The sequence below is a fragment of the Euprymna scolopes genome, chromosome 2 (assembly GCF_053919585.1).
Source record: "Euprymna scolopes isolate OS-2025 chromosome 2, ASM5391958v1, whole genome shotgun sequence".
NCBI lineage: Eukaryota > Metazoa > Mollusca > Cephalopoda > Sepiida > Sepiolidae > Euprymna > Euprymna scolopes.
In genome coordinates, this window is record NC_136483.1 from 99016313 (window position 1) to 99043871 (window position 27559).

General features: G+C 36.5%; 1 protein-coding gene across 1 annotated transcript in view; it reads left to right on the forward strand.

Annotated features, from left to right (window-relative positions):
* LOC145293308 (uncharacterized) overlaps positions 1-20842 on the forward strand; it is a 35160-nt gene extending 14318 nt beyond the window's left edge. The window contains exons 2-4 of the mRNA XM_080139954.1: positions 1533-1573; positions 12529-13635; positions 20487-20842. Coding sequence (XP_079996080.1) covers positions 1533-1573; positions 12529-13635; positions 20487-20837 — 1499 coding nt within the window. The 3' untranslated portion in view covers positions 20838-20842. The remainder of the gene's footprint in view (positions 1-1532; positions 1574-12528; positions 13636-20486) is intronic.
* The last annotated feature ends 6717 nt before the right edge of the window (positions 20843-27559 follow it).

The following is a 27559-nucleotide window of genomic DNA, read 5'->3' on the forward strand; positions in this document are numbered from 1 at the left end:
TCAATATTTTCCACATAGTTGGCAAGCACGTGATTGGCCTATAGTTGCCAGGGACGGTTCCTTTCTCCGTGTCCTTCTGTAGCAGTGTAGTTCTATCTTTTGTCATCCAGTCTGGTACGCTTGCTTCCTGTATACATCTTCTCAGATTTGAGGCTAGTCTTTCGTGTAAGGTTGTGAATTTTTTTAACCAGTATGCATGTATCCCGTCGTGCCCTGGTGCTCTCCCGTTTGCCATTTTTCCTATGGTTTTCTTTAGGGTTTCCTTGCTGATTTCATTCGCTGCTCCTTCTTCTATTTGTTGTAATTGTTCTTTCATGTCTTTCAGCCATTCATCATTTCTATTGTGATCTCGTCGCTCTTCCCATATATTACTCCAGCAGAGTTTTGTTTCTGTCGAATTTAGTTGTTCTGTTTTTGTTTTTCCTCCGTTCACATTTTGATAGAATTGGCTTTCATTAGTTTCAAATGTTCTGTTTAGTTTGCTTTGTTCAGATTTATATCTATATCATCTCAATCTCGCTTCTTTTGCTTTTATTTTTTGGTCCAGTTGTTCATGTTTCTTGTTTAGCCTCTACCTGTCAGTTACATTTCCAATATTCCGTTTTCTGCACATTGCTTTCTTCCTGTTGATCATTTTTTTTTTTTTTTTATGTTTGTGTATTTGAGTTTCTAGTCTTATTTCCCATCCAGGTTTTATCGGTCCGCTTGTCTCCGGTTGTTTTTCTGATTTGAGATACCATTTTGGCGCCTGCGTAAATGAGGTTGTTTAAGTCTGTGATTGTGTTTGTTGGGATATGTGGGAGGAGCTTGTTAACCTTCTCTATTTCTGTTTTTAATTTCTTCTGCTCTTGGTTCCTAAACGATGGGAGCTTTGTTTTTTCCTCGTTCATCAGCTGTATTATTCTATTTATTTCATTTGCTTCATTCTCTGTTAGTTCTGTTAGTTCTGTTTCTTCTTCTTCTTGTTTTGTTTTGTTTTGTTTTTTTGTTGTTTATTTATTCTTTTTTGGTTTTAAGATTTTTGTTTTTACCCACTAGGAGTTTTTACACATCAGTGATTACAAATAGTGTTCCCTGGAATTTGAATGAAGTCTTTACAAATTTCTAACAGATTTCGTTTTATTTTGTTTGTTTTTGTTAATCATTGTAAATAGTTTAATATACTTGTAACCGCCCCTTATTTAGTAACAATAAGCCTCCTCAGAATTCCATGCAGTACTTATGCAGTACAATGGAGGTCTAGATGGTGCTCTTTCTCTTCAATTTTTCCATCTACCTTGCCATTTTATTACCATTTTCTGGCGCCAATTGACGCTGGTACCAACAATTTATGCTTTTTTATCAATGTATTTTTTATTAATGTTATTATTATTAGTAGTAGCAGTACTACTAGTAGTAGTAGTAGTTTATTAGCTTATTATTATTATTAGTTTATTTATTTATTTTATTTCGTTTTTATTTTTGTATTTTTGTTATAAAACTTCTTTCTTTTTTTTCTTTTTTTTTTTTTTCTTCAAAACCACGCTTTCAAGGTCTTCGTCTTTCAACTGGTTTTGATTCTTTGATACGTAAGGTAAGAATTTTTTTCTTATTTTTCCTTTAAAAACAAAAATATGACACATGTAACAAGATGAACCGGTTCGTATAGGTCGTTCCATGATGTCTATCATCTTTTTGTTTGAACCAAAAAAAACTCATAATCGAAAAATGTGAATTGAACTTTCACCAGGGCATCTGGGCATTATTATTATTATTGTTGTTGTTGTTGTTGTCGTTGGCGTTGTCGTTGTCGTTGTTGTTGTTGTTGTTGTTGTTGAACTATTCGTGCACACTTTGGGTCAATATTTGTTTATAATGTTAGGCTGTTTAAATAACTAAAAGGGTGCAGACTGTGTTAAAAGGCGACTAGTGTCTAGGGCTCAAACCGTGCGAGCGACAGAACAGCTATCCTCCACGCTGACGATTCCCAAAATAGGATGAAGCATACATGCATATGGATAAAAATTAAAACATATGTATAATATTATTTGATAGCTCTCTTACGACTTTAAGGGAATTAAAATAAGTTGCCAAATTAAAACGTAAATGCGAGTTCCGTCCGTGAGGCAGCTTACTATATGTTCGATTGTTAACGGCATAAATAGACTTAAAGTCTCCCTTTTCTGTATAGGTGTTAGGACTAGTTCGAAGAGTTTGTTGAACATGGAACATTTTCAAATGAAAGAATGATCGAGTTTATTTATATATACACTAGAAGATGTAAACCTACTTAACCTTAACATTATGTAAACAATTCGAGCATGCGCATGCGTGAAACAGTTAGCAAACAGATAAAAATCTGATGATCCCCACGTACCAATTTTTCAATACCCCTTTTTTCCTGATAAAACTAATGAAATAGTTTTCCATGTGTCTGATTACCCTATGTGCCAAATTTCAAGTCTGTAGATCAAAAATTCGTTGAATATATAGGTTGAGAAATGTCCTCACACAAATTGGCACATTTCCACTTTTATAGATATACTAGCAATCGGTGCCCGGCGTTGCCCAGGTGTTTTGAAGTGTATGCTGAGGAAAAAAAACGGTCAATTTTGTTAAACTTTAACCCCTATTATGACCTCTTAACATTTATTGTTTAGGGATCAAGTAAAGTTGATAAGTTAGATCCATGTCCAAGGAATCTATATATAAAATATCACGTGGTCAGACCTTAAATTGTAGGAGGAGTTTGGTAGAGTTCTCAAAGGTCTAATTGTTGAATATTGACCACTTAATCGCCAAATTTCTGTCGAAAACCTATCACATCGATTTTCCCAAATCTCAGTACCCTGTATATCAAATTTCGAATCTCTAGGTATTTCCCCCTTTTTTTTTTATAGCGAGGCCAAATTTCGCGAATTTGGCCTTTTTTTAAAGCAGTTTGGCCTTCAAAATTTCTGTTTGGCCTTTTTCTTCACCGATGTAATCTGGAGACGCAACGGGAATTTTCGGCAAAAAAATGTTGTTACTATGCACATCTATGTAATGAAATACAATTTGTGGCAACATTTCAGGAAAAACTAATGGATGGTTATCTCGCAATAGTCCGGACAATTCGCTAAATTATCTCGTCAAAACCTTAAATCTCGAACTTTTGTGCATTTTTTTTGGGGGGAGGGCTAATTTGGCATAATAGTGTCCATTTAATAGTATTTTCTTGAAAAAATAAAAAAATAAGGAAAATTACCAAAAAAAAACCAAACAAGAACAACAAAAGTGTGGCGTATTTTTAAAAGTTTCATTGCGTTGTTTTTATTTGCTTTTTTTATTTCATCGGTGAAGAAAATGGCCAAACAGAAATTTTGAAGGCCAAACTGCTTTAAAAAAAGGCCAAATTCGCGAAATTTGGCCTTGCTATAAAAAAAAAAAGGGAAATCCCCCTACTTGAACTTTCTGTTTAATTTCGCTTGTAGCGTTGATTTTTTTCTTTTTTCGCTATAAAAAAATAACTACTTGATGAAATTACGTGATTTTTTCTGTAGGAAAACGTTATCCCATGACGAGTACGTACAATATATTTTTTTTTAAAAATATTTCCATTTTTTAATGTCAATGGAAAACTGCACAAGTACCCAAACCCGAAATGTAAAGACCACGAGTGGACGTGCGTTTTTTTTTTTTTTTTAGTTTAGTTTCATAATGGCGGCCGTGATGTCGGAGGTTCGATTGTTAGATTGTAAGTTAGTTTCGTATTTTTGTAATTTGTAAATCGCAAGTTAGGAAAAAATTAAACCCTTCCAAGATGGACAATAAATAAAGCCATAATATTTTATGGTAAATTCAAGAGCCTACGAACCATAGTTTTTTAGGAGATGTGATTATTGGATTAACCAATCAGAAATCGTCTGTGGCACACACATCTCTGTTTTTATAGATATATAGAAGATAGATAGATATAGAAGCGAAAATGCGCCTCATATAGATAAGTAATTGATTTTTATTGACAACTTGTTATGACAATCAAAAATGAAATGTAGGTATAAAGATTGAAAACTCAGTGTATACCAATAATTTTATCTGCAAGGAAAACTATAAGTAGATTTGCGAGGGTTTTTTTTGGGGGGGGCCGCTCCAAACAAGGCATGAAGCCACTTGATGTAAAGAGCTAAAAAAAAACACTTCAGGATAAAAAACTAGTCATCGATAATTGTTATATGGAATAAATTCTGACTCAGAAAACCCCAATTCTTCCCCCTTTGTCAGAAACATCGCCCATATGAGGACTAAAGAAGAAAATAATAGGATTTGCGTATTATAGTGCGTGTTAATTGTGTAGCTATTGTAGATGTGCCTGTATATCAAGATTACTGTTCTGTAAGTGAAGGTGAACTTGTATGAGCTTGTGTGCGAGAGAGTAAGTTTTTATTGAAGATCATCACACATAAAGGCCTAGAGCCACTCGAGAATTTGTGGTAATGAGCCAGGAATGATTGCCAGCCGGAATATGAGGAACAATATGGGAGTAGTAACATCGACCGTTAGTACCGCTTGCTGTGTATGCTATTATACTCTCTGAACAGGGTGTCAAGGCTATTTCGGAAAAGCTGTTTTCATTTTCGTAGATTGTGGATTAAAAACTGTGGGCAAAGTAAAAAAAAGAATGCTGTGTGTTTTAGTTTTAATATTACGCGCCAAATTTCGGCAGTGAATGTCCCCACAACTATGGTCGTTTAAAAGATAATTGTTGAGATAAAATTTTGTCAATCGAGAGTCGACACGTAAAAACAACATTCGTTGCTGCTGCTGCTGCTGCTGCTGCTGCTGTTGATCATCCATACAATGTAATCTAATATATAAACGGGGTAAAATCCATTGAAATGGTTCTATGAGAAAATAAAGCTGTGTACGCATTATAAAGAAAATAAAGCTGTGTACGCATTATAAATGTTTCTTTTCTGTGTCTTATGTTATACATTAGTACATTAGGGGTCATTTCGAGTTAAAAGTTTATTTACTGCACTCATCTGGACTAGAGAAAATCATGATTTAAATGTGTATGTCTCGTCTAAATAACTAACGATGAATATCTAATATGGCCGACAAGACGGGTGATCAAAAAATCAGATCGAGCGTACCGCGTATCGGAAAACGAAATGAGACTAACGAAATGAGACCTCATTTGATCTCATTTCGTTTTCCGGTACGCTCGATCTGATTTTTTGATCACCCGTCTTGTCGGCCATATCAAAGAATTATCGTTAGTTATTTAGACGAGACATACACATTTAAATCATGATTTTCTTTAGTCCAGATGAGTGCAGTAAATAAACTTTTAACTCGAAATGACTCCTAATGTACTAATGTATAACATAAGACACAGAAAAGAAACATTTATAATGCGTACACAGCTTTATTTTCTCATAGAACCACCGACCGCTTTCAATGGATTTTACCATAAACGGCTATATGTATGTCTGTCTGTATGTCTACGTTTTCAAACTATCTCCTCCGAAACTAAAGGTCACAGACCGGCACTAGAGGCCTGAATTGATTGCATTTTTTACGGACTGTTCTTTTATGGGTCTTTAGCCAGTTAAATTTGTTTTTAAGGGTTCAAAATGGGTCAAAATTGATAAAATCCTTATACATTTTGTACATTCATCTTAGTTTGTATTTAATTTTTAATCAGTTCATATACGTGTCACGTTGGTGCAGTGGTAACGTCGCCAGATTTAAATGCTACAGTTTCGGTTTCGCTTCTAGCTTATGGCAGCAAAATACGTTGTTTTTTTTGTTTTTTTTATACTTTTGAAATCACGACTCGGTAATAATATAGACGAAATCTGGACAAATTAAAATATCATATTATCGTATTTTACGGCCGGGCAAAGTCGGGCGGCCCCCTTCCTAGAACGATATATATATATGTGTGTGTGTGTGTGTGTGTGTGTGTGTGTGTGCGTGTGTGTGTGTACATATATATACATATATACATATATATACATACATATATACATACATATACATATACATATGCATATACGTATACATATGTATATACATATATATACATATATATACATATATGTATATACATATACATATGTATATATGTGTATATGTTTATACATATATATATATATATATATACATACATACATACATACATACATATATACATATACACAAATATACACGGTGCTAGTTGGCCGTTGACCCCGAAAAAGAGTTCATTCGCCCTTTGGAAGGTCTTCTTTTTAATCCTTCAGGGAGACTACCCACTCTCCTCACCAAACAAGTCTAGTAGGGGAACCAGTTTAATCGCCGGTGACCCGACCATGAGGCAGGAAAGGAAGTACTGGGTTACATTGTACCAATAGCATATGACATGACCTGACTATATATATATATATATATATATATATATATATATATATATATATATATATATATATATATGATGATTGTAACGTCTTTTCAGACGAGTGCAATTCCCTCAGTCCATGAGCCCAAAAATGACTTCCATCGCCACAGGACCATTTTTATAGACAAATGCCTGAGGGAGTATCTGTACACAGATGATGTTACAGAGTCTTAGCTTTGTGCGACAGCTAAGTCTCGCTCTCGGTTCAAAATGTTGAGATCCAGCAACAAGCCAGAGCAAGATAGCCAGCAACAAGTTAAACTGTAAACCAGCTTAATGCGGGTACTGGTCTCCCGCTTTATGGTTTTTTAAATTAGAGATTTGCTTCTTCTAGAAAGGTTGCTTTCACCACGGCTTACGGGAGCCCTCTCCACCCCAACACACACATACATACACACAAACACACGTTGCTATTGGCCGTTGACCCCGAAAAAGGGTTCATTCGCCCTATATATATATATATATATATATATATATATACACATATATTTATATACATATATATACATTTACATATATATATACATATACACATATATATACATATATACAGACACGCGCACACACACACACACACACACACACACACACACATATATATATATATATATATATATATATATATATATATCCATACTTTTTTGCGACTAAGAGCGAAGGTCCGCTTGAAATATAAAAAATAACAATAAAAATACTAAATACCAGAAGTAACATCGTTTTTCTTGCTTCAAAATCTCCCCATAACCCTTAAATCACTATATATATATATATATATATATATATATATATATATATATATATATATATATATATATATATATATATACACCCGAGATTACAGTCTCTCAGTACACATCATCTCTAGATTTGTAGTCAAAGCGAAGCGGGTGATTCCTCCAATGTTTCTCTAGTCTGGCTTTGAGGGTATTGAGTGATTCTGCAGATATCACTTCTCTAGGCACCTGGTTCCACACCTTCATCGCATGTTGGGAGAAGAAAATCCAGCTGTCCCTTCCGTTTTCGCTGCTTATCCAAACACAAGGAATACCCATTTCGTATGAATCAGATTTGGGGGGGGGTCGTTTCTCCGGTATCTTTCTTATTAGAATTCTTTCTAGAAAGACATTGGGTACTTACAGGAGGTGAAAGAGTTTAGTTAAATGAACGAGGTTCCAACTTGGCACACCCACGTTGTCAGTCTATGTCGTTAATTACTTAGCCACCGTCATATCCCCGATGCTGCTGCTGTGGCTGCTGCTGCCGCTGCTGCTGCGGTTGGAGCTCCTTTGAACTGGTTTATAATCATTGAAATATCCTCGCCAAATAGTAGATTAGATTTTTTTTATTAAACTAATCAATGTATCAATACAATAGATAGCGTTTGTGTTATTTTCTGTGCCACGCTTACATCTTTTTTCTTCCGAGTGACCATCGTTTCTTCTATTTCTTGTAATAAATAATTTTACCAAGAATTCTTCATAAGTTTGGGTTTTGGTTTGCTTAACATGAAGAAAAAATATTATATATCGATGTTTATATATTAGAAAGTTGCGATTAATATATCTATATATATATATATATATATATATAGTTGAGATAGTAATTAATAAAAACTTTAAAAAGTGCTCAATACTGTTGAAGAGCAAGTATGCGTTTTATTTTTTATTACCGTATCTTTCTGTTAAGTTACATTATTGTTTCGGCTACACGGCCGTTTTTTTTTGTTTTTTTTTTGCCGTCTGTAGCGTCCTCAGACTTTTACAGAAATGTTTGCTATTTTGGGATGAAAGGGTGGAAGAGTGAATGAGGTCAGGGGGAGTTGCGAGGAGGGCGGAAGAGGAAGAGAGGAAGGGAACAAGTAGGGAAGGTGGGGGCGATTGGTATGTCGATAATGTTTTAGTTTGGGGGTTTAAGGAACTTGTGGGTGAGGGTCTGGGAAGTTCATTTCTGGTGTGGCTGAGGACATAGGGATACATGAGGGAAATATGTGAGAGTGCGAGGAGGGGGGTTACTTTAAAATTCGAGTCTTAGTGTTAAAGTTTTTAGCGTCTCATTGGTGAGGTGATTTCTTGTTAAGTATGTCTTGAGCTGTTGGGTGTTCGCTATGATTTGGTTTATTTATTTTTAGTTTTTATTTTGTTGTTATTTGTTTGGAGAGGGTCAGCTAGCGGTCGCAGCCACGGGTAAACACATGCGAACGTACACACATATATACTTAAAAGAAACGGTCACGAGTACACATACATGCCCGCCCTGGCATCCAAATATATGTGCATATGTGCGCCTGCATGCATAGACACCTGCATTGTTCTCGCTTGCATCAATTTTTCTTTAAGGTGCTAAGATTGGGTGCGCGTGCATAGGCATGGATGCGCGCATACACAGATACATACATACATCGACGCCCCTGCCCCCAAGGAGGCATACGGGCTCATATGCGCATATTGATTCAGGCATACTAGCACCCCACGCATACGTTCAAGCGCGTGCGCGCATGCAGATACCAATACTGGGGAGCACGGGTGCACATGGGCGTGCTGGCGTACTCCTCCGCATACAAATATAACTCACAGATGCACGCTCCCACACGCATGCATGTACACAGATAATCATGCATACGCACACACACATACGCACGCATATATGCTCTCATTATATACATCGGCAAAGATACGCACCCACACTCCCGCAAGCACAGATATGTGCGCACGTATATACATACGGGTATATAGCGTGGCATGTCGTAAAATATGGGCACGGGTGTTATCCACATATACTTAACATACGCATAAATAAGCGCCCACGTATCTGGGATAGTGGTTCTAGGTAGCCATGTTTATAGATTTTGGGGAGGAGTTTGGTGTGGTTCATATGGGGATTGAGTGCTGTAGTTATTGTTCTAAGTTGGGGTATTTTTTTTAACTTTTTAACTAAAGAAATGAACAGAATAGGCCTAAAACTAGACATCAAATCCAACATAAAAACCGTCAACTTCCTTGGTGTAACTCTCAACCTCTCAAGCAACACATACGAACCCTACACCAAAGACAACACCTACCCACTCTATATACACCCACTATCAAACCACCCAAAACATATAATTAAACACATCCCCACATTTATCGAAGAAAGACTTAGCACCAACTCCTCCAAACTCGAAATTTTCAACAAACATAAACCCGTCTACGAAAATGCACTTAAGGAAAGTGGTCACCCAAACACTACCTTCAATTACATTATCCAAATCCACCCAATACCGCAAACAAGAGAAATAGAACTAGGAAAATAGTTTGGTTCACCCCCCCCCTCAATACAATGGTCAAAACAAAACTTGGCACTAAATTCTTCCAACTAATAAACAACCACTTCCCACCCAGCCACGTACTACACAAAATCCTCAACAAAAACAAAATTAAACTCAGCTACAGCTGTACGGACAACTTAGAACAAATAATCAAAAAACATAACAGAAAAATACTTAACAAAGATGAAAATACAAACAACACCAAAAAGAACAAGTGCAACTGCAACAACAAATCGGAATGCCCACTCAATCAACAATGCCTACAAACAAAAGTAGTACATAAAGCCACGATCGCACCTAAAGAAAACTCAAACGACAAAAAATATTATATTGGCCTGGCTGGCATCTCATTTAAGGATAGATTCAGAATACATAAATGCTCCTACACAAACCTTAACCACCCTAACAAAACCTCACTACCTACCCACTACCTACATCTAACCCAAAATAACCTTACACCAACCATTAAATGGGAAATCCTTAGAAAATCTAGCACATGTAAATCCCTAAACTCCCCATGTCTCCTCTGCCTAAACGAGATACTCCTTATCTCCAATTTTAAAGACAGAAAAAAAAACAGGAAACCACCATGAACTGTAGGCATTACAGATCACACCTCCTTAGCAACTATGCACCTCTCTAAAACATCCCTTAGACAACACCACCTTAAATCCCCCTAACTATATATCGAATACAACCACCCACCACAACTACCAAGACATACAATCAACCAAACCCCCTCAACCAACTCCCCCACACCCCACACCACCTTACCCCCTCCCCCTAAGAATCCCCCTAAATCCAACAAAATAACACATACCCCCAATCACCACCAACTCTAAGCACCACATAACCTAATCCCACATAACCACCCAATAATCGGCATCAATTCCCCTTCCCCCAGCCCCCCCCCCAGCCCAACCCCAACACACTTTACATGCAACCTCCACGACTTAACACGGAAATTGTTTACATATGACTATGTGGATTTACACCTGCACAGGTAAGAGCACATGGAAATGTACAACCAACCGATGCCTCATGTGCATAGACGCACATCTTAGAGTATGACACCCCAATATAGCCTTCCGCCAAAACTGATCAATAATACCATAAAAAAATACCCTAACTTAGAACAATAACTACAGTACTCAATCCCCATATAAACCACCCCAAACTCCTCCCCAAAATCTAAAAACATGGCTACCTAGAACCACTATCCTGGGTAGGTGGGCGCTTATTAATGCGTATGTTAAGTATATGTGGATAACACCCGCGCCCATATTTTACGACATGCCACGCTATATACCCGTATGTATATACGTGCGCACATATCTGTGCTTGCGGGAGTGTGGGTGCGTATCTTTGCCGATGTATATAACGAGAGCATATGTGCATGCGTATGTATGTGTGCGTATGCATGCTTATCTGTGTACATGCATGCGTGTGGGAGCGTGCATCTGTGAGTTATATTTGTATGCGGAAGAGTACGCCGGCGTGACCATATGCACCCATGCTCCCCAGTATTGGTATCTGCATGCGCGCACGCGCTTGAACGTATGCGTGGGGTGCTAGTATGCCTGAATCAATATGCGCATATGAGCCCGTATAATCGCCTCCTTGGGGGCAGGGGCGTCGATGTATGTATGTATCTGTGTATGCACGCATCCATGACTACGCACGCGCACCCAATCTTAGCACCTTAAAGAAAAATTGCCGCAAGTGAGAACAACGCAGGTGTCTATGCATGCAGGCGCACATATGCACATATATTTGCATGCCAGGGCGGGCATGTATGTGTACCCGTGACCGTTTCTTTTAAGTATATATGTGTGTACGTGCGCATGTGTGTACCCGTGGCTGCGACCGCTAGCTGACCCTCTTCAAACAAATAACAACAAAATAAAAACTAAAAATAAATAAACCAAATCATAGCCCCCCCCCCCCCGCCTCCAAACATAATCGAACACCCAACAACTCAAGACATACTTAACAAGAAATCACCTCACCAACGAGACGCTAAAAACTTTAACACTAAGACTCGAATTTTAAAATAACCCCCCTCCTCGCACCCCCCACATATTCCCTTTCCCCTCATGTATCCCTATGTCCTCAGCCACACCAGAAATGAACTTCCCAGACCCTCACCCACAAGTTCCTTAAACCCCAAAACTAAAACATTATCGACATACACAACGCCCCCCACCTTCACTACTTGTTTCCTTCCTCTCTTCCTCTTCCGCCCTCCTCGCAACCCCTCCCCGACCTCATTCACTCTTCCACCCTTTAAACCCAAAATAGCGAACATTTCTGTAAAGGTCTGAGGGCGCTACAGACGGCCAAAAAGCGGCCGTGTAGCCGAAACAATAATGTAACTTAACAGAAACATACGGTAATAAAAAATAAAACGTATATATATATGTGTGTGTGTGTGTGTGTGTGTGTGTGTGTGTGTGTGTGTGTGTGTGTGTGTGTGTGTGTGTGTGTGTGTGTGTGTGTGATATAAAATCGATAAAAAGTTGAATCTATAATAATATAAACGAAATCTGCAAGGATTAAAATATCATATTTAAGCGTATCTTACGACTGTGTTACGCCGGGCGTCCCTGCTAGTTTAGATAAATACTTTTTCAGTTTTAACAAAAGAGCTACAATAATATCAGGCCGTCTCTGTGTACGTTGAACATTCACAAAATGCCAATATCAATATATTACATATGAAAGAGTTCGTTGTGGAATTTCCAGAGGTACCGCTAGTAATAATGAAACGCATTGGGTAGATAATTATAAAACAGATCCAATATTTTATGTATATTTTCAGGTGACTTTCTCCAAGAAGATGGCGCCGATATACCAACATGGATCGCAGGCACATGGCGAAGAAGAATACGAAGGTTACGATGATGCGAACCCAACCATGCTGGAATCATCCCACATGAACTATAGCGTCCAGGGTGAAGCAGGCGAATACTATGAAGGGGGGCAGTTTTATGATACGATGCAGACAGACTTCCCCCCACCGGATAATCCGCATTTCCAACCTGATCCGCCATCGGGTCCCGTCAAGATGAACCGTGATTCCAAAACGAAGGAAGCGGAAAAGAAAGCCGTGTTGGTCGGCGGCGTTAATAAATCTTCTTCGTTTAAACTCGATAAAAAGAAATTCGATTCCGAACAGCGGATCCGGAAATCGCTGCTCGGAGAACAGTGTAAAAAGAACGACCCTCGCAAAGTTTCAAAACAATCCGCCCATACGATGTCGCATATGATGCTGATTGCCCCAAAACACGAACTTCTCTTCTGCTACATCCCTAAGGTCGGATGTACATTCTTTAAGCGCCTCATGAAGGTCCTAAACAACAACATCCCCAACACGATCGATCCGTACAGCATTAGCGCGAACACTGTCCACATAATACACATGGATTACTTACCGACGGCTCCCAAGCGGAAAACGGAGATACTTCAGAGCTATCGTAAGATGATGTTCGTCAGAGATCCCTATTTTCGTCTCTTCTCTGGCTATCTCGACAAGATGTTCATGGCGAGGCCGTCTATCTTTGAACTAAGCCGCTACATCATCAAAACATTCAGGCCCCGATCTACACCGGCTGAGCGGAAATGTCCGATCGATGTGAGCTTCGAAGAGTTTGTACGTTATGTGATTCACTCAAACACGTACAAAACCCATTTGAACTATCACTTCGAGCCGATGCATACACTGTGCAACGTGTGCGGCCTGGATTATGACGTCATCGGGAAGTTAGAGACCTTCACGAACGATGTTTACTTCGCTATGGACAAGATAAACCAGACGTCCAAACTTCCGAAGAACGATTTCCGAAGCGTCAGAATCGAAGACGAATTAAAAACGGTGGTCAACTATGCATTTCAGGCGAAAAATAACACCTGCATGACTTTTGGACAGGTAAGGTCTTTCTTAATGTAAATGTGCAGATTTAAATTTTTATGTAAATTGCTCAAGACAAGGCATAAAGCCACTTTATGTAAGAAGCTAACAAAAACTACTTGGAGGTCAAAAACTAGCCAACGATGTGTTCCGACCTAGAAAACAGCAATTCTTCCCCTTTGTCAGAAACATAGTCCATCTTAATTTTCCGAGTATATATGTGTGTGTGTGTGCACGTGCGTATATATATATATATATATATATATATATATATATATATATATATATATATATATATACATATATATATACATACACAAACATACATTATATATATATATATATATATATATATATATATATATATATATATATACGTTTTCGATTTGTCTTTACATAAGCAGTAATTTGTTGCTAGACAATCATGGGCATGTTTCATATTGAGCACTCTTGTATTAACCTCGTTATATTTCATTGGTTACCCTACTTTTGAAAAATAGCAACCTCAAATTATATATATATATATATATATATATATATATATATATATATATATATATATATATATATATATATTCGCAGCAAATCGTTATCAAAGCACGTTTGATTAAATACGACAGAGTTTTTTTTATTTTTTCCTCTTTATTTTTCTGCTGATTTTCTCGATCTGCCGAGCAATGTTCTCCTTTTCTCCAGTTGATAAGTTGTGCATTAAACAAAAAATCACTCGTCAACCTAATACACAATTTACCAACTGAAACGAGAAATATGCCCGGCAGATCGAGAAAAGCTACAGAAAAATAAAGGAAAGAAAACTTTGTCGTATTAAATCAAACGTGCATTAATTATATATCAATGTATCTATAAAAGTGAAAGTGCCTCTGTGTGTGTGTGTCTGTCTGTCTGTGTATCTGTCTGTCTGTCTGTCTGTGTACATTTTCCTACCAAATAACTCTGTCAATTTTCGGTCTACAGACCCAAGATTTGACATAAGGGGTATTGAGATTTGAGAAAATCTTTTAAATAGGTTTCCAGTCAGAAATTTGCATGTTACGGGGTCAAAGTTCAACGATTTGACCTTTGAGAACTCTGCCAACCTCCTCCGCCAATTTTGGGTCCAAGCACTTGAAATTTGAGATATAGGTTCCTTGGACATGGATCTAACTTTATAATTTGATTTGAGCTACAAAATATAAATGTTAAGGGGCCAAGATTCGGGCCAACGTAAAAAAAAAAAACAATAGGCCTCTGCGGTCTCTACCAAATTACTCAAGGGGTCAAAGTTGAAAATTTTTTACCTTTTCGGTCTCTAGCAAACTATTAAGCCAATTTTGGGTCTAGACATTTGACATTTTTACATAAAAGGTATTCAGACATGGAGCAAGCTTTTTAATCAGTTTTTTGGGCGAAAGTTTGGCTGACAAGAGGTCAAAGTTGAAAGAGTTGACCATTGCAGACTCTACCAAACGCCTCCGTCAATTTTGGGTCTAAATACTTGAAAGTTTAAATGTAGGTTACTTAGACATGGGTCAAACATTTTAATTTAATTTGAGCCCAAAACAATAAGTGTTAAGGCGTCAAAATTGGGGTTAAAGTTTAAAGAAATTGACGTCTGCAGTCAACTTTTCTCTATGGTAATTAAGGAAGCCTATTATATAGAAAGGCATTACCGTACATCTTTACAATTTTTAATATATACATATGCACATAAAGTTAAGAACAGTACATAGGGCCGAGTAAAACCAGGCGGAACTGTTAGTATATATATATATATATATATATATATATATATATATATATATATATATATATATATAGTGTGTGTGTGTGTGTGAGAGAGAGAGAGAGAGAGAGAGTAATGAGTAGTAATATACACCTGAAAGACAATCAGGCTTGAATCACCCCCCCCCAAAAAAAATGATACTATAATTGTTCGCATTGACGCTTAGCGCAACGGATAAAGTCGTTGATTAATAATCAGTTATAACTGTCAGTCATGTGGAAATGGATGTTTCAGTCGTTTTCAGTCAAGTTGCGCTTGCGTACCATTTCTAGAGGATCATTTAGGGAGGATCAAAAAGTGTTTTTTTTTAATATTTAATTACGAAAAAATTATTTATAAAAAAACTAAAATAAAAGCAATATAAAAAACATTAATATAAAACTTTAAAAAATATAAAATATAAAATAAAAATGATAAAAACGTATGATGAATAATGAGGAATTTATAAAAAAAATATTAATATTATTAAAAAATATTACACACACACACATATATATATATATATATATATATATATATATATATATATATATATATATATATATATATATATATAGGGTGTCCACAAGGTCTGGCTACATTATATAGCCAGACTTTGTGGAAGTATCCTGTAGATTATGTATCCAGACTTTGTGGGCACCTTATATATATATATATATATATATATATATATATATATATATATATATATATACATACACACACACACATGTATATATATATACACACACACACATGTATATATATATACACACACACACACATGTGTGTGTGTGTGTGTGTGCGCGCGCGTATATATATATATATATATATATATATATACAGGGTGTCCACAAAGTCTGGCTACATTATGTTTTTAAAGACATGCGTACTGTACTACATATTTTAATTAAAGGGAGATAACTTAGAACTTGAATATTTGATTTGTGAGAGTTACCTTTCTTAGAATCACTAACAGACTTGAGAAAATAATCGTGTGTGCGCGCGTGCGTATATATATATATATATATATATATATATATATATATATATATATATATATATATATATATATATATATATATATATATATATATATATATATATATACAGGGTGTCCACAAAGTCTGGCCACATTATGTACCTATTTACTATGCCTCCCCACGGGACAGAGTTAGACACCAGGGTCGTTTTTTTAACGTGGAGAAAAGGTACAAAAATAAAAATTGTCTCAGTCGTGAAGGATTTCTCCTCCACCGAAAGAGAACAAGAAATAGAAGTGCAGCATCTGAAGAACAGATACTACACTTTGATCTTGTTTATATATTTTATTGAGAAAGAAAAAATTGAACATAAAAAACGTACAAAAAATTCAATTCAACAAAATTAGGCACAAGGCCCTACAAGAAATTGGGAGGGGGAGGGTACAGGGTCTTTTTGACTATGTAACAGATGAGACTTTGAAGTCTTACTCTTGACTGGCAACATTTACCAAAATACCTCAATCACTCTGTGGATCCTAATCTAACTAATAACCCCAGCGTTCAATGTAAAATTTAACTATGTACAATTTGATCTTGACACCAAAAGGCCAAGAGCCAGACTTTGTGGAAGCATCCTGTAGATTATGTAGCCAGATTTGTGGGCACCCTGTATATATATGTGTTCAGTTACTTGTGGGCACCCTGTATATATATGTGTTCAGTTACTTTTTCTTCGAAGTTGCAATGCCCCGACATTTTTTTTTTTTTTTTTTTTTGCAATGGGGGGGGGTCACATATTCACTAATGGACTTGCCTTCTTGTTTGTCCCTCGTGTTGAACAGAAAACGTTCATTTATCTTGTTGGGGATCGGCCTTATATCCTTATATGTCTCTCCATTAAAGTACACAGTTTTTCGAACGTTTTCTGCTCAGGCTTGTTTTCGACTAAGTCCCTGGGGATAGCATAATGTTTGGCCCCAACAACACATGGGAAGGAAAGAAGGATGGTGAACAATGTGGAGGAGAATTATTGCGCAGGAGAAATGGAAATAAATATGGAAAAACTAGATTTTCACACAGTCGCCATACTTCAGACACCGCCAGTGCTAGTGGAATTAGTAATTAATTAAGAGAAGGTAGGCATAGAAGCGGACACAGGCTTCATGCTCAGTAATGAGCCCAGAAAAATTCAAGGAAATCAACCGAATTAAGGATCTAAAAGAAATCCATGTAACGTTAAGAACATACACTGGTGAGTAAGTGAAACCACATGAAATCATAGACGCATAATACAGGAAGGGTTGAAGCATCGGCTACCTTTGCTGGTAATTAAAAGAAATGTAGCGACACTAATTGGCCGCAACTGGTTAAAGAAGGTTAAGTTAGATTGGAGAGCCATATTTCTTTCATATCAGGAAGATTCCCCTTCAATGTTGAAAAAGCTTCTGACTGAGTCCAAGTCGGGGTTTAGTGAAGAAATGGGGGGTTTGAACGATTTTAAGGTGAAAATACGCATTGATAAGACACTGAGTTCCAAATTTTGTTGGATAAGACCAGTTTCTTATGCCATAAAAGCGGATGTGGAAAAAGGTCGTCTGGAAACCCAGATAATTTACAAAAGAGTGGAGTATTCTAGATCAGTTGCCCCCATTCTACCGGTTGCCAAAAACTAGTAATGTCAGCATCCGGATCTGAAATGATTCCAACCTATTTCACCAAAACACAATGAGTAAATAATTATAATTAATATAATAGCACGATATGAATTAAATTAGATACATAAGAATCAAATTTTAAAAAAAAAACGTAAGATAGCGAATTTAAATAATTGATCTCCCTCCCACCCCAAAAAATTAAATACCATATATTACACTTAGAAGAAACACCTCGATTAAAGTAAAACTCGCCCTATATAAAGGATAACATAGTTACCGCCCTTAGATCAGCTAATTAAGTAGTCCCCCTTTATTAATTAACTCAAATTCAAATTCTATTGTTTTAACCGTTTCTCAACTAGAACGCAGAAAATAAAAACAAATAAATTAATAAACAATAATTATGTTTAAAATGCAGATCATCAGATGGGAGCAACGGCACATACGGCGAGATACACCATGGAGCTTCTCAGGCAATTCTTTAGCGACAATATTATCTTTCGCTATGACAATGTCAAATGGCCACAACGTTCCCCAGACTTAACAAGACCCGACATTTTCTTGTGGGGATGTCTTAAAGAGTCTATGTTAACAAACTAAATCCTGCAAGAATTGGAGCAAAACATCTGGAACGAAATAAGGTATTTAAATCGCAATCCAGAGATTCTGCAATCTGTTATGAATAATGTTTTGGAAAGAGTACAAATATGCGAAGCTGAAAATGGGCAACATTTAAAAGACATTATTTTTCATAAATATTGTTTGAATTTTGCATTTGTTTTTTAATTTCTCAAATGTCTTAGTAAATTGTGTTAAAATTACAGAAAAATATCTTAAAAAGTAAAGAATCTATTTAAGTTCAAAATCCTTCACTGACACGCTCCGTCCGTCCGTCCGTCCGTCCGTCCGTCCGTCCGTGTGTGTGTGTGGTAGAGAAGGAGGGACAAATTGCGTTGTGATGATGACTAGACTCATGCGTTCAGGATCTGAAAGTTTCATCTCTCTATTTCAGATATTGACGGTGTTAGGCTCCAAAATAGCTACACCTGTTATTGATATGCGTAAGAAGCAGATATCAGTCACTGAATTCCTCCGTGCAGAAAATAAGTGAACCGATCAATATTCACCGGCGCCTCTTGAATTCGATGTAATTGATGTCAGCACAGTTGAGAGATGGCTTCATTGATTTTAGAGCGACAAAACGTGATCTGTACGTCTATGCATGGCCATCACTCCATTGCTGACAAAAGTGTATTCAAAATGGTGGGGAATTTGTGCAAAAAAAAATTATTGAGTACAACATATTGCTCGTTTTAATGGCACCACTCTTGTCTTCGTACATTTTTTAGTTAAAAAAATAGGATGTTTTACGACCCTCGTGTGTGTGTGTTTGTGTGTGTGTGTGTGTGTGTGTGTGTGTGTGTGTGTGTGTGTGTGTGTGTGAGAGAGAGAGAGAGAGAGAGAGATGTCATCATGAATATATAATGAAAACGAGAAGGTTTGATGTTTGTTGTGCACGATAACACAACATATTCAACATGTTGGATAGCTGGGAGAGCGTGTATAACGAGCGTATATATGTGTGTCTTTTTATATATATATATATATATATATATATATATATATATATATATATATGTGTGTGTGTGTGTGTTTGTGTGTGTGTGTGTGTGTGTGTGTGTGTGTGTGTGTGTGTGTGTGTGTGTGTGTGTGTGTGTATATATATACACACACACGGGTGTGTGTATGTGTTGTCTATAATGAGTCTCTTAACTTATGTGTGTTAAACGTTCTGATATGTGATTCGTCTGGTTCGTATTCTCTATCGTGTGTTGATGGGTGTATACATATATTAACAGTTTATAGACAGGGTATAAACAAGAGACGGACATCGTTGTCGGTTGGAACATCAGCAACATCCGTAACTCCGATCTTTCTACCATGCGTCCTGAAATTAACGGTGTTTTTCTTCGCAAGTGAAAACGCTCAGGCGGGAATTGTATTTTGATATCATCATTTATTCCTTGCTGGGTCTTTGTTACGTATCTTTGTTTATATTATGATTTACTTAAATTCCGACTCTCAAATTAACATCAAGTTAACATTTTTGTTTGAACTAGTTATAAAAACTAACATTCCTTTCTATTAAAACATTTTAACATAAATAATTTTATCTGTAAATCTTAATCACGATCATAATAATAATCGCCGACCAGCACGTCTTTCGGCGTTGCTCGGCCAATTTCTAGCCAAGCATGGTGGCGCTCACATTGGAGAAGAGCTATGACACGTGCATCATTAGAAAAACACATAAAATACAATAAAACATTCTTATTTTACAAAACCTTCCGCAAATAAACGTGTTTAGTTTTCATAAATGAGCTCTTCTTCTAAGGACGCCATTTTTCGATGTTTAATAATATTTTCTTTTATAATTTAATTTTTTTTTTTCCTATTTTTTTTTTCCAGAGACTTCGTCGTCTGTGGCGCCGAGCACAGATAAGGGGATTTCTAAGCTTAAATCTCACATTCCCGCTCACGGATGCTGAAGCGATGGTCACCACAAAGAAAGCATTCCTTAAACTTATTAAGGATGCACAGTTCAAGTCCCGCGAAGACTCAACGCTTCAGAGAAACAAACTCGACGCCATGATTCAAATTTACGGCAAAGTACCGATGACTGTGTTACTTAAACTCCAGAAACTTTTTGAAATCGACTGCAAACTTTTCGGTTACGATCCTAAACCAGACATTATATTCAGAAGGGAACTTCTACGGTCGTCACCGTTTAATTATTTCAATTTGATTAAAGTTCGATAAATATATTCTTTTTCTGGATTATTTTAATAATTTAGCATACAGGTTTTGGGGGAATTTGTAATTTAAGTGACATTTTTTAAATGGTTTTATATTAGTTGTCTTTCTTGAGGGAAAAAAAGCAGCAGTCGTTTTATAAAGACTACTGTGTAGACAGTAAGTGTTTATACGGCCATAACAATTCGTGTACAGATACTATCAGTTCCGGTGCTGCCATTTTCGACGGTTTAGTTTTAATCTATCAGGTTGACAAGAACGTTCTTGCGGTTTTAACCGTTGAATTCAGATGAACATATCTCAGCTCAAACAAAGAGTTATTGATTGAAAACGTGGTAGCTGGTAGGTGAGAGGTGTATGGCGAATGAGGTAGAATTTCCTAGCCCAATTCGTTCAACTTCTTCAGGGTCGGTTTAGCAACGTGCGTTCGGGTATAGTCGTGGAGGAGAATTGCGCCTTTTCTGTTAACTAATGCTGGGTGTTGTTGTCGAAGTTCCTGGTGCATTTCATCCCTTTGTTGGCAGTACTTCTCCGCCGTAATAATTTCGCCTGCATTAAAAAAAACTAATGGATGAGACCGGTCGCAGATGACCAAACAGCCAGTATGACCTTTTGGTACAACTTTGACTTCGGGACGTGTCGTGGAGCTTCGTTGGCGTCTAACCACTGAGCTGAACGGCGCCGGTTGTCGGAAAGAATCCACTTTTCATCGCAAGTTACAACCCGGTCAAGAAACGGGTTTTTGTTGCGTAAAAGGGAAGATGACACTTCATAACAGCGTTTTTTTAGTTGTCGGTCAGTTCGTGAGGCACCTACTTATAAAGTTCTTTTGTCTTTCCAATCTCTCTCAAGTGGTTAGAAATAGTCGTATACGTTACGTCTACTTCAGAAGCGAGTTCTCGAACAGTTGTGCTTAGATTGGCTTCAACTAAGGCTCTTAATTGATCGTTGCTAACATCCGATGACTGACCACTACCCTCATCATCTTTAAGACTCTCGTCACCGTTACGAACTTCCTTAAACCACCATTGTGCTGTGCGTTTAGTAGTGGCCAAACACTTCGTTGATATGGCGAGATGTTTCAGCAGCTTTTCGGCTTGGCTTGAATCTAAATAAGAAAATTGTGCGAATTTGGTTTAATTTCATCTTATATTCAACGTTCTGAAAAAAAAATACATAATTGTTTTAAAACGATTGTAATTCAAGCAATTAGATATAGCGAAAAATGCTCTTTAATATTATATATATTTTTTTTTTTACATAGGCTTCACCACTTATCAAGGCCGATAGGCCACTCAAGGATAAGGGTTAAAGAGTGTACAGTAGTCAAAAGGACAATATAGTAATCGATAGTAATGGAAGTTCGGTAAATTTGTTAACTTAAGTGGAACGGCTCATCAGAAACTTGTTCACGTTGGACTTGAAGACAACCATATTATAGACAGCTGGAAAGCAGGAAAACGGAAGACAATTCCACAGGCGTGCAGTTCTAAGAAATAAGCTTTGATCATGGAATCTATGTTTAGGTTTAGGCACAGATAAAGAGTGGGGAGAATTATTGATAGTGTTTTCAGCTAGTCGAGTGTTTCTTGTGAAAGTTTGGCGAGGGAGACCATAGATTGAAGCTCAGTCGAACACTTTCCATGAAAATAACGATAAAGCAGAGACAAACTCGCAAAATCTCTTCTGTGAGATAGAGGTTGCAGCGAAGAGAAAAGGACATCTCCCACCAGGCCACGAAGTCTATTTTGAACCCTATCAAGGCAGAACATATATATAAACTAAATGTATTATAGTGAAAACTTATTTGAAAATACATCATTTGAAATCTAAATAAAAAATTACACAATAGCCTTTTTCTCAACCTAATATAGCTAGCAGGATCTGTGGAAATTCTTCAGCGGCCTTTTCATATGTTGTATATAGCTGCTGGACATTCTGTGGACGTCTAGCGTGAATAGAGACGCCCGCGATATTATTGTAGAACTTTTGTTAAAACTGTAAAACTATTTATCTAAGTAATCTAGTTAATGTAATGTCAGAATATATCTGGTTATTACGGTCGATCTACAATATCCATATAGGAGTATGTGAGATATTTCCATTGTATGGACGCCTGGCGCTAACGAAAACCCCACGATATCAATATATCATTTTTAGACACAGCAGATACTATCCTTGGATCCTAGTCAGAAACCCAACAAGGTATATTTTAGTTTCACGTGTAGCCCAAGCCGACATAATTTTTATTTATTTTATTTTTATTGTTTTCTTCTGCTTTTTGCTTTGTTTTGTTTTTTTTGGGGGGGGGTCTTTTTTTTTACATTGCGTTTTCGGTGATCGGGAGATCCTATTAATTAAAAAGGGGATAGAAGGTGAGAACATACTATGAACATTAAATTAGCGTATCCATATACTAATTTAATGTCTGCAGTATGTTATTACCTTCTATCTTCCTTTTTAATAAATAAGATCTCCCGATCGAATAATCTATCATCTGAAAACTGTGCCACAATGCCACATGTACGTACGTACGTTAAAAGTACTAATATATAGGTATTAATATACAGATATAAAAGACTGTGTGTATGCATGTATGTTTGTATGCGTGGCTTAAAAAGCGGCAAGGCAAATATCTCCAAAGTTGATATTATTTTTTTTCGGAGTTGCTCCGGATGAATAATATCTAAAATTTAGGACAAATTATTCACTCGTTGATCCTAAACTGGCGCGGATTTGGTAAAGTGGGAAAATGGTCGAGTTTCCAGCCAGACTACGCTCTAACTAAAGGGAAATTATTCTGATTTGCTAATCAAGGAGTTAACTCCCTTATGGTGTGTGTGTGTGTGTGTGTGTGTGTGTGTGTGTGTGTGTGTGTGTGTGTGTGTGTGTGTGTGTGTGTGTGTGTGTGTGCGCGCGCGCGTGCGTGCGTGCGTGCGTGCGTGCGTGCGTGCGTGCGTGCGTGCGTGCGTGCGTGCGTGCGTGTGTGTGTGTGTGTGTGTGTGTGTGTGTGTGTGTGTGTGTGTGTGTGTGTGTGTGTGTGTGTGTGTGTGTCCAGAGGAATGGGTTAGATAGAGAGAGATAGTTTCCCCCCCAGGCAATGTCGGGTAGTCCTGTTTGTCTATAATATAAAATGATGAAACGTATTGTGTTGGAATACGATTTCTTTATGAGCTTAATGTGAAGAAAGGGGTAGAGGATATTTACTGACATTTTTGTTTAACAGCGGATTTTGAATGTATGTGTGTGTGTGTGTGTGTGGGGGGGGGGTAATTAGCTTCAATTTCGAACTAGTTCACAATGACCTAGAAATACTCTTTTCATCTCAAAATGCTATGCCCGAACATAATTTTATATGGTGCAAACTAAACTATAGACAATTATTATCTATTATAGAGAGAGAGAGAGAGAGATGTTTTTATTAGCGATACTCATTGAACGAATTCAATTATTTATACGAAAGTGCATTTTTACCTAAATGCGAGTTGGGAATAATTTTCCTTTTGACCAATTTGGTACCCCCTAAATGGGGAGCGGCATATATATATATTATTTTTAAAATATAATTATCCACTGACACGTGTTTCGTCGTCTACGACTCATCAGAGTGGCTGAATCTAGCGAGATTCGAAATCAGGACCCCATGATAAGAAGCCTAAACCTCTACCACGGGACCAGCTCGTTTACGATTATAACAAAGTAAACATTTTTCCTTGATTGACTCATATTTTACCTAAATCTGAAAAATATTTTTAACGGAAAAAAAAGGAAGCAAGAGCTATTTGTCGTACCTTAATGTGTTGTGCCTAAATATCACATGAACAGAGAATCAGTACATGCATTTCATGTGCATTTCATGCGCATTTCATGTGCATTTCGTGTGCATTTCATGTGCATTTCATGCGCATTTCATGTGCATTTCATGCGCGTTTCATGTGCATTTCGTGTGCATTTCATATGCATCTCATGTGCTTTTCGTGTGCATTTGTTGGCCTTTGTCGTACATAAATAGTAAAATCACTTGACAAGAAACGAGAACTCGCTATTAGATTATTAATGAACTATGGACGGTATGTTGTAAGAAAATGTATCCTTGCACATACGGTGAATGTATACGCAGTGTCAGCAATAGTTTCACATCTAGATACATCCAAACAAAACTATTGGCTAATAATTTGAAATTGTAATAAAATTACCTCTTCTCCCTCTTCCATCCCTAAAAAAAAACAATTTCAATGAATATTCATCTACTGAATCATTAATTTATTACATTTAGGATTAATTAGCTGTGCCCACCTGGCGTTGCCCGGGATGCAGTTAAGTAAGTTTTAAATTTAAGCTTAAGGTAGAAAACTCCTATTATATACATATATTTCTTTTAATTCAAACCGAGTTACTCCCCTTAGTGATTTTTTTTTTATTTATTGACCATCATTTAAAAAAAAAATGCAGCCGTTTAGGCCGGAATTAAATTTTGAAAAACGAAAGTAGCAAAATACGTCGCTCTATTGCCAAATAACACGGTTTTACAATAACAAATGAAATTTATTTACAGTTGAGGTAGCAGGGTTAGTTGAGTGGGGAAACGTGAAGGACCGATAAGGACGGACTTCAGAGAAATAAATACCTGGGTAGAGATAGCTTTATTTTGAAAAGCAATTTATAAAAGCTGCCCAACACATATCAGCGTGTAAAACGGACGTTGTTGTTGCTGTTCTTCTTATTATTATTAGTCCTCGCGCGAAAGAGCAGGACACAAAATGTTTTATATAATAACAATAACAAAGACTTTCGCTGGCGAGGACTACTATTGACTGTAACCATTTATACAGTCCTTTTTAAATTTTCATCTCTATTTTTCTCGTTACGTACTGAATATTTGTTAATAAAACCTATATGAAATATGTTCCCTATTAAATTTTAAAGATTTTCTATTCTGAAAGAAGTTTTTAAAAAATTTAATCTAAAAAAGTTATTTTAAAGTTTTTTTTAAAAAAAAATTCAGATTTTTTTCCATTATTCAGACCTGTATTACAAAGAGGGGGTTGCAAAAGATGAGTTGTGGTGTGAGGAGAAATACAAACTGAAACAGAGAGAATATTCAGATAATACAAAGAGGGGGTTACAAAAATGAGTTGTGGTGTGAGGAGAAATACAAACTGAAATAGAGAGAAGGAGAGTTTTAAAATATAATCTTAAAAAGATAAGATACAAGTTAGAAAAGCATTTCATCCAAGACATGAAAATTGTTAAACAAAATGCTTTTAAAAATAAAGGTACAAGATTCAATTTGAAATTTATTTATCTTCAAAGTGCACTTTTATAAATTTTACAAAGTAAGGTATAAAAATTTGATTTAAATTGAATCAAAAATTACCTTGGATTTATTTTATGTAATGTACATTTTGTTGCAATTTAAAAACATTATCTTTTATCTAGCAATTAATGATATAGATATAAAATTTTCAATGATATTTTTTTTAAGTGCAACAGAATGTTCATAACATAAAATAAATCGAAGGTAATTTTTTGATTCAATTTAAATTACATTTTTACACCTTACTTTGTAAAATTTATAAAAGTGCACTTTGAAGATAAATAAATTTCAAATTGAATCTTGTACCTTTATTTTTAAAAACATTTTGTTTAACAATTTCATGCCTTGGATGAAATGTTTTTCTAACTTGTTATTATTACTACTATCAGGACCTGTGGCAATTCCACAGCAGCATCTTTCATGTGTAATATATTGCTACTGAGCATTCTGTGGACCTTCAGCGTGAATGGAAACCCCTCTGATATTATTGTAGCTCCTTTGTTAAAACTGTAAAAGTATTTATCTGAGTAATCTGGTAATGTAATGTAAGAATATATTTGGTTATTACGGTTTATTGTGGCCCTGTCGGTGGGGCATTAGAATACACCGACTGCTCCCCTGCAGAGGGTAAAAGTCCCTCAATGGGGGTCCTGGATATGACCTTAAACTATATCCAGTGGTGAGCCCCTAGCTTGCGGGCTTTGAGAAGTGTGGAGCCACCCTTTAATTACCATTGCTCCCAGGTCCACTCTGACCCGGAGTGGTAGTACCTGTTAGGGTTCCAACTATGAGTTAAATAGAAACCAACATGAAAACAACAAATATATTCTACCAAAAAAATTTTCTTAAAAATCTTTGGATTCAGCATTAAATAACGCGAAAAGGGTTGACATGCCGTAAAACAAAAACAACCAACCAACCAACCTACGGTTTATTGCCAATATCTTTGTAGAAGTCTGTGACATATTTTCATTTTATGGACACTCGGCGCAAACAGAAACCCCACAATATCATACCATGTTTAGACAGAACAGATACTACCCTTGACTCCTAGACAGAAGACCAAGAAAGTATATTTTCGTTTCATGTACGGCCCAAAAGCGACATCATTTTTTTCTTTCTTTTTTTTAATTCTTTCTTTTTTAAATTGCGTTTTCGGTGATCGGGCGACCCTATTTATTAAAAAGAAAAATATAAGGTAAAAGCATACTTCGAACATTAAATTAGTGTATATCTTTGACTGGGTTCAAAAACAGCCTACAGAAAATGGACCCTGATTTATGAAAGTATGATAGGTTATGAAAAGGAAGGGTTGTAAAGAGATAGCTTCGAATTTGGGGGTATCAAAACCAAAGCAAAATATGATGAAAGTAAAAATAAAATAGATAAGCCCCATAATTTATTATACCAT